At 40.9% G+C, this 12503-nt stretch overlaps 1 protein-coding gene across 6 annotated transcripts in view; it reads right to left on the bottom strand.

Annotated features, from left to right (window-relative positions):
• Positions 1-12503, bottom strand: part of RERE (arginine-glutamic acid dipeptide repeats) — a 251426-nt gene that overhangs the window by 105194 nt on the left and 133729 nt on the right. For 5 of the 6 annotated variants that reach the window (XM_054849562.1, XM_054849563.1, XM_054849565.1 and 2 more), the window contains exon 6: positions 11094-11198. In XM_054849562.1, coding sequence (XP_054705537.1) covers positions 11094-11198 — 105 coding nt within the window. Of the gene's footprint in view, positions 1-3470; positions 3612-11093; positions 11199-12503 lie in introns of those variants that run through there. The other variant, XM_054849567.1, reaches the window with a different exon arrangement.

The following is a 12503-nucleotide window of genomic DNA, read 5'->3' as shown; positions in this document are numbered from 1 at the left end:
AGGGAAAGTTTTTTCAAGATAACTTTATTTTTCATCAGGTTTATATATGAGAAAAAAGACTATACAGTCCTTAGAAGTATTGTCCCCTACTCAGAAGGTAGGACAGAAGTGATTGTAATACAGCAATTCTGACACTCAAGTTGTTGCAAAGGAAACAAGCATTCTCTCCACATAGGAATTACTTGTGTGGATAAAATTTTGCTTGTGGATTTCATTGATCGCCTCCCTAACACTTGTTTTTCCAATATTTGTTTACCTTCAAATAAGGAAGGCACCAGTATTTCGATCACAAGTTAAAAAAAATGAATTAGTGGAAACTTTTGCATGATACAAAGATTTTTATCTGGTCTACATGTGATTTTAATAGAACCAGAGTGTTACTTATTCACAAGCAACATTTACACTGATAAATAAATATGAAAATGAATTCAACATGGAATTATGTTGCTTGAAGTGTTGATCTTGTATAAGTTTCTGAAATGGCCAGGCAGTACCTTTGCACTTCCCAGAGCAAATATTCACTATTAAAATGACTATATACTACACCAGCACCATTTCTTCAGCACAATCACAGTTCACATGCAGGACAGTGGAACCAGGCAGGAACATAGCAGTTAATTTTTTCCCCTAAAGCTTCATCAAGGTTAGACGGAACGATCTACCACTCAGTCTCGTAGCTTGCTTGACCACAGAGCTCTCCAGCTGCCTTGAACAGCAGATACACTGAGAAGCATGAAAAATGCAAAGCATAAAACAAGCTTGAAGATACCCCTAGTTCCATCATACACTAGGAAATACAAAGCTCTAATGAAAACAAATTACAGCCTAAAGATTGGAAGGAAGGGGGAAGAGGTAATCTTACTGGTTTAAGTCTTTAAAAAAGCTAAAATGAAGCCAGAACAAAGACTATCAAGTACTTGGCCACTATTTCTTCACCCAAAGGACAAAACACAAGCACTTCCTGTCATATATTTGTAACTTCAAACAGTTGTTTGCAGTGGAACTGTAACTCACCAGATCACCTATCAACAGTCTCAGAACCGGAGAGAATCTTCTGGGCACCCGGCCAGCCTCAGCCCTCACCATCAGTAGTAACCGCAGGAGCACGCTGCACAGCCTCATCAAGGAGAGAGGGTCTTTTCAGCGCACTAAGTATCCCACCAGTACCACAGATAACTCACAGCAGACAGCCTTACCAAGGGTTTGGTTTTTGTTTTGGGGAGCACTTAGTTTTCTATTTGTGTTGTTGCTCTTTTTTTTTTTTTTTTAAAAAAACCAAAGTGTAACACTTATGCACAAACCTAGGGAACTGCTTTGGTTATGAACTGGCTGAGCAGCCCCACAACTGGCAACACAGGTGAAAGACATTTGTGTTGAAGCACATGGAAGGAAAAAACCTGAGATCTCAAAAAATGCTGAAGGTCTGCTGTGAGAGGAGCATTGCCACAGGGCATAAAAAAAAAATCTATGTATTTGCTAGGAGCAGGACCCATCTGATTCTGCACGAGCATAGCACAGACACCAGGGGCACCCTTCAAGGGGGGATTCTGGGGGTCAATACAACCAACATCACATCCACAAGTTCTCATGTGCAAGTAATTAAGTGAAAAATGCCTTATTTGGCATATTAATGCAGCAGTATTTGTTTTACCAAACATAATACTTTTGACAATCAGATTTTGTTTCGTTACAACCTAGAGGTGTTGTCATTTTTTTCCACCCAAGGTACTGTAAGTTAACCTTATACTTTTTAAAAATAAGCAGGAGCGAATTTTCATTTTAAGTTTAGAAGCAGCATTTTATCCCAAATCTTTTTAAAATGCGTGCACAAATTATCACTGAAAACCAGCACAAAACAGACTGGTTTGTACCCTCGCCATCCCATAATGCATTCCCTTCTGCTTATAAGTCAACATTTAAAACAAGTATTAAGGACATAAGGTGTCATAACCCTGTATTCCTGCACAGCAGTGTCATATTCCTGTACATATTCAAGTAGCTTCTTTATTAGGAATAAAAATGTTTCTAAAACCTTGGACTACAGAGACAACCCTTTTAATTATGAGGTGATTGAGCCAGGCTGAAGTTGAAGGGAATCGTGCTCTATAATCACTAGCGTGACTTTGCTCCAGCCAACGGCGAAAGTAACCGGTGACCCACGCTAAATAGGTGGTCTTGATTTTGATGCTCTATAGGTATAAAAGGAAATGGAAAAGGGAATGACGCTTCAGACAGCATACAGATACGGGCATGGCACTAACATGGGTAAAATCATGCAGCCTTATTCATCATTCATTCCTCATCATTCATTCTGGCAAGAGAAGGAAGGTAGCCCCAAGTAACGCACACTGCACAGGTGAATGACTGCGTGTGCAAGGCTAAGAGTCGACCTTCCACTATAAAGTTCCAGTGATGTCGCTATGAGCAGCGCAAACCGTCCTGTCACCTTCAAACTCAACACGCTTCCGTAACTCGCAAACAAGTTAACCCGACTGAAGTATTTCCCCTCAGCAATAGACCCCACGGTGCCAAGATCAGCCCTGCAAGCCCATGGGCTGGGCAGAGGGCCGCAGCAGAACGGCACCCCGTTTTGCACAAGTTCAGACACTACTGTGAATGAGAACACGCTGCAGAATCAAGTTTACTCCCACTCAACGCACCCCAGTCCTCTCAAACCCATTTCTATTTAGCAGTGACAAGTCACTGATGGCTGTCCCACAAGGACCTCAAAGCCAGTTGCAACCAACTGTGGAGCCCAAGTCCTCTATTTTATTCAGATCAGTCTAAAAATTTGTTTTGCTAGCCCGATAAAACCGACGCGGGAGTTGCTCACACCGCTGCCACGTGACAAGCTCCTCAACACCTAAGACAATATCGCTGCATTTTGGATGTTATTTGCATGTGACTGACAAGCAAGCAGAACCACGCTGGCTACTTCCCCCCCCCCCCCCTTAATACTTGAGGAAGTATCAGCACGATCACTGCCCCTCAATCAAACGAGAACCACCCATCCTCCGCACAACCAATGGCTGCTGATCTACAGCCCTCCCTGGAACGTTACCTACCCAGTCTGGTGCAGGCCCAAACATTTCCTGAGAGCCACTTTGGTACCGCTGCATCCTGCACAGCGCCTCTACAGCTCCCTACGGACCTGCCGTAAGGTTGGCATGCAGACAGCACAACTGAAATTAAAACTGCACCACGAGAGAGGGGAGGAAAAAAAAATAAAAAATAAAAAAAAATTAAGCCCACGCAGCTTCAATGTTTTTGCTACATGCACCCCTCAGGCAGCAGATTCCCTGCTCAGTGCCCTCATGCACCATCCGAACAGCTGCACGGCAAAGCTGATGTGATTACAAGGTTCTGAGGAACATGCAATAGTAATGAAATGATTTCATAAACATTTCAGAAGTCACAAACAACAGCAAAAATCATCATAGTTTAGGGGAGGCCAGAGTGATGTAGCCTACCTGCAGGGGCTGAATGGATCATCCATGACTATGACAGGCTCTTGTGGGTTTAGATGTATTCCTGAACCCTCTACTTAACAGCTAAAACTCTGCCTTTTCCACTCTACCAACTCAAAATGGAGGCACATGCAGTCTGAGAGACCTCAGAGAGCTTTCACTGAGCTTGTGCTATGACCTAAGCCTGCACGCAGAACGCAGAAACTTCGCCCTCGGACTGACAGGACTGAGCATGTGCTGTGACCCTCCCTCATCCACACACTGTCTTACAACGCAATCAATCTCAACCCCGCTGTTTCCGTAAATAAAGCACACTGAACAGACTCCGCAGCTTCTGCATACCAAGCTAGTGTGCGGGGAAGTGGGGCCTTAGCTAGGGGATCTGATACAGCCAACGCTTGAGAGCAGAGCGACTCCAAGTTCCGGTACTTTTTGGTTTTTTTTTTTTAATATCTTCTCCAAGTGAAATACACAGCGATTTTAAAAAAAGGTGCTTCCCCCCCGCGCCCCTCCCCCAAGTTTGTGACTAGCTTTTTAAAAAATTGCATTGATTAAAAGGCGTAGAGGTTTTCACAGATGCAAATGACAGAAGCTTCACATTTTAATATGCAATTTGTTAGGAAATGAAGCAGCAAGCTGATTCGCAAAATACTGTTATTCTACCTGTCAGTAATGCAAAATATGGGAAGATTTAAAGAATATGAATTCTCAGCCATTGCCATTTACAAGCACGTGTGAACACGAGGTGAACCCAAGAGGATCCAGACTTGACGCACTGCTTGAACTTCCTTCATCATCCCTGATTTTTGGCGTTCCTGTTTATTAATGTAATTTTCAAAAAAATTCTTAGCTACCTGTTTATATGAAGCTAATATCCCTTCCCTCTACAGTATACAATGCTTTAATTGGTATACCTGCCTCCATTTAACAGCATCTGAGATGCCTGAATTTACTGCAAGGCTAGAGAAGGATAAAAAGTTTCTCAAATTTTGAATTTTAAAAGACAGAAACAGACTAAACAAAACAGATCAGGCCACAGAACAAACCCTATTTTACAATAATCCAGTGAGAAAATTTTGTAACTACATAGGCGGATACACCTTCCTTGTTGCCCATAATACACTACCTGCCACCCTCTTCTTGGGAACCTTCACCAACATAGTCTGACTCCTTCAATAAACCTGCGATAATAATTCAAATGTTCAGTAACCTGAACGTTTCAGCTACCACGGCTCTGCTGAAATTATCTGATGCTACCAAAGCTCACTCATCATCTGAAGGAGCCATTCCCTAAAATGCAGGATAGAGGGGCTTGGCTCACACTCAAAAAAACCAAACCAAAAACCAAAACGCAACCAACTATAATAAAAGTTCCTGTGCTTTTTTTAAAATACTAAGCTGTACTAGCTTATGTATTTAAAACTTCCAGAAACATTTTATAAAGTGCTTTAAAAAAAACCCAGACAAATTCACCATAACATTCTATCAGCTCACTTTATAATATAAAGCTATTACAGGAGGCAACCTACTCAGAACAAGACTGTCTGACCAAATTTTCCCAGACTACAGACTAGAAGAAGAAAACTAAACTACTCCAAATATGTTGCATGAACTTTAACAGCTGACCACTTTTAAGTAAGAACATTTACAAGGCCAAACATATCAAGTCTTCATTTTAACAACAGCTGAAATATACTTCTGGATTTTTTGTTGTTGGTCTGGGTTGAGCTTTTCCCCCTCAAGATCACAACATAAACTTGAGAAAAAGTTCTCAGCTTTTATGCTGCCCTCCAGTACAGAGATAAATTGAGATACGGACACATAGAAATAACATATTCCAAATTGTATCAGCCAGAAAGAATAACCCAAGAAAGTAAAACATCCATTTATCTAAATACAGGTTTTGGGAGGGCTTTTTTTGTCTGTTTAAAAGGAATCAACTGCAAGGCACTTCAACGCATGATATAACACCTACTGGCGTGAAGTGAGGGTGTTCGGTATCTTCGATAATTCTTTCCTGGGAATATTAGACAATGCTGATACAAAACAACTTTGTTGTAATTTAGTAAGACACACAGAAGACATCTGTTTCACATCACATTGGCATACCATACAAACAGTCCCCAATTTCCTCCATCAGGAGGATTCTTGATTGTATTTAAAATTGCTAAACCTATTTTATTATTTTTTAAAAATTGGACTTACAAATACACTGTAGGAATTGTCTTACTTAAGCAAAGTATGCCACAAACTGCCATTGTTCTACTAAGTGTAAGCACGATAAGAACTCACTTTAAGGCTCTGATTTGAGACATAAGGATGGATACATTTAAAAACCTCTATGATCACTTCACCCTCTATCACTGCCCTAGGCATTATAATATGCACAGAATCAAAATATTCTGACTGCTAAAAATTAACCAGACAAAAGGATCAAAATAGCAAACCAGCTCTGCAGTCCCCTCCAGCCTCTGTTCACGTTTTGGTTGTTGTGGTGGGTTGAGCCTGGCTGGAGGCCAGGTGCCCACCAGAGCCGCTCTCTCACTCCCCTCATTCACCAGACAGGGGAGAAAAGGCATAATGAAATGCTTGTAGGTCGAGATAAGGACAGGGAGAGATCACTCACTAATTGTTGTCACAAGCAAAACAGACCAAACTTAGAGAGGAAATTAATCTAATTTATTACTAGGCAAAACAAAGTAGAGGAATGAGAAAATAAAATCAACTCTTAAAACACTTCCCCCCACCCCTCCCATCTTCCCGGGCTCAACTTCACTCCCGGCTTCAACCTTCTCCCCCTCAGCGGCACAGGGGGACGGGGAATGGGGGTTACGGTCAGTTCATCTCACGGTGTTTCTGCCGCTTCTTCATCCTCAGGGGGAGGACTCCTCTCATCGTTCCCCTGCTCCAGCATGGAGTCCCTCTCACGGGGTGCAGACCTTCAGAAGCAAACTGCTCCAGCGTGGGGTCCCCCACGGGGTCACAAGTCCTGCCAGCAAACCTGCCCTGGCGTGGGCTCCCCTCTTCACGGGTCCACCGGTCCGGCCAGGAACTTGCTCCAGCGTGGGCTTCCCACAGGCCACAGCCTCCTTCAGGTGCCTCCACCTGCTCCAGCATGGGGTCCTCCACGGGCTGCAGGTGGAATCTCTACACCCCCTCATCCTTCCTCCATGGGCTGCAGGGGACAGCCTGCTTCACCATGGCCTTCACCACGGGCTGCGGGGGGATCTCTGCTCCGGCGCCTGGAGCTCCTCCTCCCCCTCCATCTGCACTGACCTTGGTGTCTGCAGAGTTTCTTACATCTTCTCACTCCTCTCTCCGGCTGCAAAAGCTCTCTCTCTCTAAGTGTTTTTCTTCTTCTTAAATATGTTATCACAGAGGCGCTGATTGGCTCGGCCTTGGCCAGCGGCGGGCCCGTCTTAGAGCCGGCTGGCATTGGCTCTATCAGACACAGGGGAAGCTTCTAGCAGCTTCTCGCAGAATCCACCCCTGTAGCCCCCCCGCTACCAAAACCTTGCCACGCAAACCCAACACAGTTGTGGATATCAATTTATCATTCAATTAGATTTTCTTCTAAAGAAGGGCAATATTAAGAGGAAGCTTTGAAAATCCTACTTACACACAACTCCACACTGGCTTCTTGACTTAGTAAGAATATACACTATTCTCATCTGTTTCTAGAACCGAAACTTGTACTCTACCCACTATGCTTTCCATTGAAAAGAGGGGGAAAAAAAAAGGAAAAAAAAGAGGCTTTTGATTCAGACTTTCAACAGGAAATAGGAAGCCATGAAGAATGAGAAAAACAAAGTGCAAACCACCTTCAATATCACTCTTGGCAACGCTCTTCTCAGACACACCAATACTCATTTAGCTCACATCACCACCAAACCAGAACACTTCAGAAGAAAAAGATCAAAAATAAAGGAAAAGCAAATGTTGTGGAAAAAGAACAGACAAGACCATCGTCTTCCCAAAAATCTATTCAGAAAATTCACCTATGCCTTGAATGTTTGGTATTATTTTGTTCTACAATGCAAAACAATGTTGTGGAAGAATAATTTTGATTCATAGCCATGAAAACTGTTTGTAGAATAATATCTGATTATTTCTAGTCCCAAGTAAAAATTCAGTAGCCTTTAAATCTATGTATATTTACAGATGTCAGTGTCAGACAAAACTTCATAACATATTTATTTACTCCTGAGGTCAAAGAACTGATTGCCTGGTCCATGCCAGTAGACTGCAAAACCAGGCCAGTACCACTAGTGGCATTTGGCATGCCTGCATCCTTGCGTGAGATAGTTCAAACTTGTAAGTCCACACAGCATGTCAGGGTACAAAAGGAAGGGCTGGAAGAAGTTCTTGCCAGAATCAGCTACAACCAGCACTATACTACAGATAGGGTAAGAACTAGAGCTGTAGCGAGTGGCTGGTAAGATGTGCCTTGACCTCAGACAGCTGGTTTTCACCAGCTCACATTCAACAGCATTCCCAAACCTTGCTGCACATTTCTTTTTTAACAGGCAGAGTTGATTTCTGACTCAAATACCAAAATCAACAGCTCAACTCAAGCTGGTTTTCTCAAGTGGTACACCAGGTCTGGTTTTATTTGTCCATTAATGCTTCTTGATTGCTATTCTATACATTTTGCAATGCTTATAAACTGATTTCAGGGCATATACAATTCACCTAACGTTTCTTCTTTAAGAAAGCATTGGTCTCATCTGACTATTTAGGGAACCCAAAAGTTTGAGTGGGATTCCATGTTAGTGGAATTAGTGTCAAAGTAGTCACTTCTCTGAAGAGACATGAAATTAATTATTTTAAAGTACTTAGAAAATTCATTTTATGCTTTCTCAGCTGGCTATACAAATTTAGTGGATGTATTCTACACTCTTGAGAGCCAGAAACATATTTCAGGTCTACTTGCTAGCTTGATTAATACTCTATTCAAGGTAATAACAGCCAGCCTCTAGCTTTAAGATGAGTTTAGGTTTTCATTCCACAACCAGATTTTTATCACCAATATGAGAATTACTGAAACAAGGCATGTAATCTTTGACCAAACTCTGTAGGGGAAAAAAAAAAAAAACCAAACCAAAAACCACCCACAAACCAGCTCGATATACACTATAAAGAAAAAAAGTTATCCCAAAACGCACAGGTTTACCACTTCCAGACCATGGAATGATGAACAACAGGATCATGGTTGGTATTTCCCAAGCTATAGTCAGCAAGCTTTTGAATAGAAAAGAAAGGACAAAGTATATTTTCCCTTAACACTGTGTGCCTGCAAGAACAAAAAGGCCTCATATTTTGCAAATAGAGCATGTGAAAACATAGAAAATAGTCAGATTCCCAACCCACTGAGATGCATTTGAGAGTCCTGGAAAAGTATACGAGCATCTTACACTGAACACAAAATCACTCAAACAGAAACATATCTTTGCAGATGCAATCCACAGCTCAAGCTTGTTTGGTCTACGAATGTATCCTTATCACACATTTCTGCAAGTCACTCGAGGGGGTCCCACTGCAGGACCTTATCTACAACACACTGTTACTTCAAGCTACCATGAGCATTTTCCATCCTGTCCACGCAAGACAAAACACTACATTAGAAAAGTGGATCAAGTTCAAGACAAAGTTTTGTTTTTATAGACAAACCACCAACAAATCGTGCTGGAACGTGTGTTACAATACTTTTACTTCCAAAAGCAAAATAAATCTAGAATTAGGTATTCAAAGAAGCATGCATTGTAAAGCAGTAGCAAACACACTGGTCAAAAATAACCAAACCACCTAGACTCAGCTCCTTTCCCAAACCCCCAGCCATTCCAAGACAAAATACAGACTTGAAGAGCTAGAATTAAAAAAACCCTGGCTGCAACCAAATGAAGAAAACCTACAAAAACACTGGCTAGTCTGAGTAATTAGCTAATCAGGAAGTGCCATGCTTTGTCATTTCATTGATCTTTTCAGGCTCAGTCATCTTCTAATAGCTGGAAGAATTAACGGCTACTTCTACACAGAAAGTGGCTTTAACACTGCACTGACAACTCACACAAATGGCATTTCGTAACAGAAATATTCCATTAAACACAAAACTTGAACACTAATACAAGTATTTCGTTTAGCATTCACGCCCTCAAAACTAAAATGCATTGAATCAAAGTGACAAAGTTAAATACAGGGGTTAAGCATGGCGAATATCAGAGAGGTGTATCGTGACAAGCTTCATAAACGCCTTGCCTTGTTGGACTACTCAAAAAAATACACAAATTACATTACAAAAACATTTTAACATATAGTATTTTAAAATGTTATAGGATTTCATGCCCTTTTCCCAGAGCTCAGCACCATACACTAACAAGATTGCCTCCTAGGGACTTGCACTGATAACACCCGCTGTGAATGTAAACTGAACTGATGAAGGGAGTTTACCTAGCCCATAGCCCAGTACCCTGTCCCAGACATATGGACAGTTTAAGACACTTCAGAGTAAAGTAAAGGAAGCCTCATATATAGGCAATTACATAATAATATGCCCACACAGGGAGTTTCTTCCTAACTGCAAGCAGTTAGCAGTTGGCTATGCCCTGAAGCATAAAGATTCATATCTGTATTAAAAACAGTAAATCCACAATGTAACCATTCAAATATTTATTATTTATATGCTTATCTAATCCCCACTTAAAATAATACTTTTCTCAACAATATCTCTAGACATCAAGGTCCACAAGCTAATGATGTTTTGTGCATTGAAAGAAACAATGCAACTTTCAGTCGGCACAGACCTTGCCGAGTCCTGTTACGCATTATTAATCTTTTTACTCAAGTGCCATAGACAACAAACTCTTTAAGGCTGGTATTTGTAAGGCATTCTCTGTGTTTACAAAACTACATAAATGAAAAAATGTTAGGGTTTGGACCTGAAAAATGGTGAAGGTGCAGTCTAGTATCAGCTTTGCTTTCCAAATACAGCTGATAAAGATTGGTTGGACAACTCCCAGGCAGACTGAAAGAACTGTGAAATGAAAGAGCATGCTGAACATGCCTCCTTCAAATATGTATTAATTTCCCCAAAAAAGTTCTTTCTGTACCTCCAATTTGCCCTAGGCCAGCAAATCATAAACTAGGAACTGTTGGTATGGAACCCATATATAAGTATTTGCACATGAAAGTATGAATTTCCACACTTCAAAACATTCAATTTGATTTCTTAAAGTGGGTAAATTTCAACATTGCTTACTAGATGTGAATGTGGTTTTTAAAGTATTTTCAGGGGTGTGCATTTAGCCAATGAGACAGCTAAGAATTCCAACTAATGTTTGCAACCTTTAAAAAAATTTCACAGTTTTCAAAACCTGTTTTGAAGCAGTACGTTATTTACCCGGAGATGCAACCGGATGTCATGACTCAATGCACAATTTTGTTATCTACTCTTCATTTTTCTCCTCTGCATACACTCAGCAGGAAGATGTTGCTTGTCCCTCGCACTCCCTTCCACCCCACCTTCCTATCAGCATCACACTCTATTTTAACTTTTCTTCCCTGGAGTTTTCCTGTTCCTACACGCTCAGATCGCAGGTAAAGCTTGCCTTTAAAAGTCACTTCACTTACCTTGTCTCTGGATTATAGCCCAGTATGTAGAAAAATGAATCCACTCGGGCTTTAAACTCTCTAGCAGCAAATATGTCAGAGAAATGGGAGATATTACACTTCCCTCTGAAAGAAAGAGGGAAAATGGCATTAGAATTCTGTCTTGAATAACAGCTATTTTAATTAAGTGCCACTGCAATCTGTGTGTAAACCACAGACATCCTTGTGTTCTCATAAATGTCTAAAACTTCATAAATATAAGCCTGTTGTAACAAATAACTATGCAGATTCTTCCCATGGTGGAAAAGGAAGAAAATTCAGTTACAATGTCTCAGATGGTGTTCTACAAACATTCATTAATTCTCATTCAGACGACACACAGTCCTGAGGAGCCCCAATTTAATCAGAGTAACAAACAATATCTACCCTAGAAATACAATCCTGAAAATGCCTTATTTTCAAAGTTTTTACAGTCTTATTACACTTACGTCTTTAAGGAAACTTCAAAAATTCTACCATTCGTATTAAATAAAACTTCAGCTTACTAATGCTTACTAACACTTCCAAATAAAACACAAAGCTATGCTGTTTTTAGCAAGACCACAACCCTAACAACACAAATTCCAAACACACAGAAGTTTCTTCCTTCTACTCTTATATAAAAGAGAGTAAAAGACTTAAAAAAAAAAAAGAGAGAAAATAGAGAAGAGAGGATTTATTAGCTTGTTCTACAACAGATTCTTAATAATTTTTTTAATACAGTTTGTTGATGAAGTCGTTATCCTTCAGGACGAGCATGAAGACTGGCTCTAAGAAGTCGCATCTCATTTCCTCAAGGGTTTGTGGGACTGTTAACATGCGGCAGCTGCTCGTGCTGCGGCATCCAATGCATTGCAGTTTCCTGCCGCCAAGGAAATCGGATCAGAAGCGGGCAGAGACAAACGGACCAGGCAGCCAAGGAGCAATAAACAAAGCACAAGAGTCTGCTCTTTTTCAGTATGTCAAGCTTTCTGGTATTAATACAGATAGCATCTCTTTTCACTTGTATTTTCTGAATAGTATTTACTATTATAAATAAGCTGCTATGGGGCTTATTTACCATTGTAAAAAGGCTTGCCAGTCTTGGTTAAAATTGAATGAAAAGTGCTATTGCCACCCGTACACCCAGATGAATAATTACTCTGCCTGTAATAATACTGGATCTGTTTACTTAGTCGTCTCAGCAGAGCTTCAGAGCAGTGCATGCTTGAAAAACTGCACTAGAAAGTTGAAATGCTAAAGCTTGCTTCCCTTCCTAACCTTTTCACGATAAAGCATTTCAAAAAGGCTTACCCATCAACAGCCACTAAGAACTCTGCCTTGTAACGTGAGCTCTCTGATACACAACATCAACTACTACAGGTGAGGAAAACACACACCAGAAGGAGGAAG

This window comes from Grus americana, chromosome 21 (genome assembly GCF_028858705.1).
Source record: "Grus americana isolate bGruAme1 chromosome 21, bGruAme1.mat, whole genome shotgun sequence".
In the NCBI taxonomy this organism is placed as follows: Eukaryota; Metazoa; Chordata; class Aves; order Gruiformes; family Gruidae; genus Grus; species Grus americana.
Note: the sequence above shows the minus strand (reverse complement) of the source record. Positions and strands in the feature narration are given on the sequence as shown.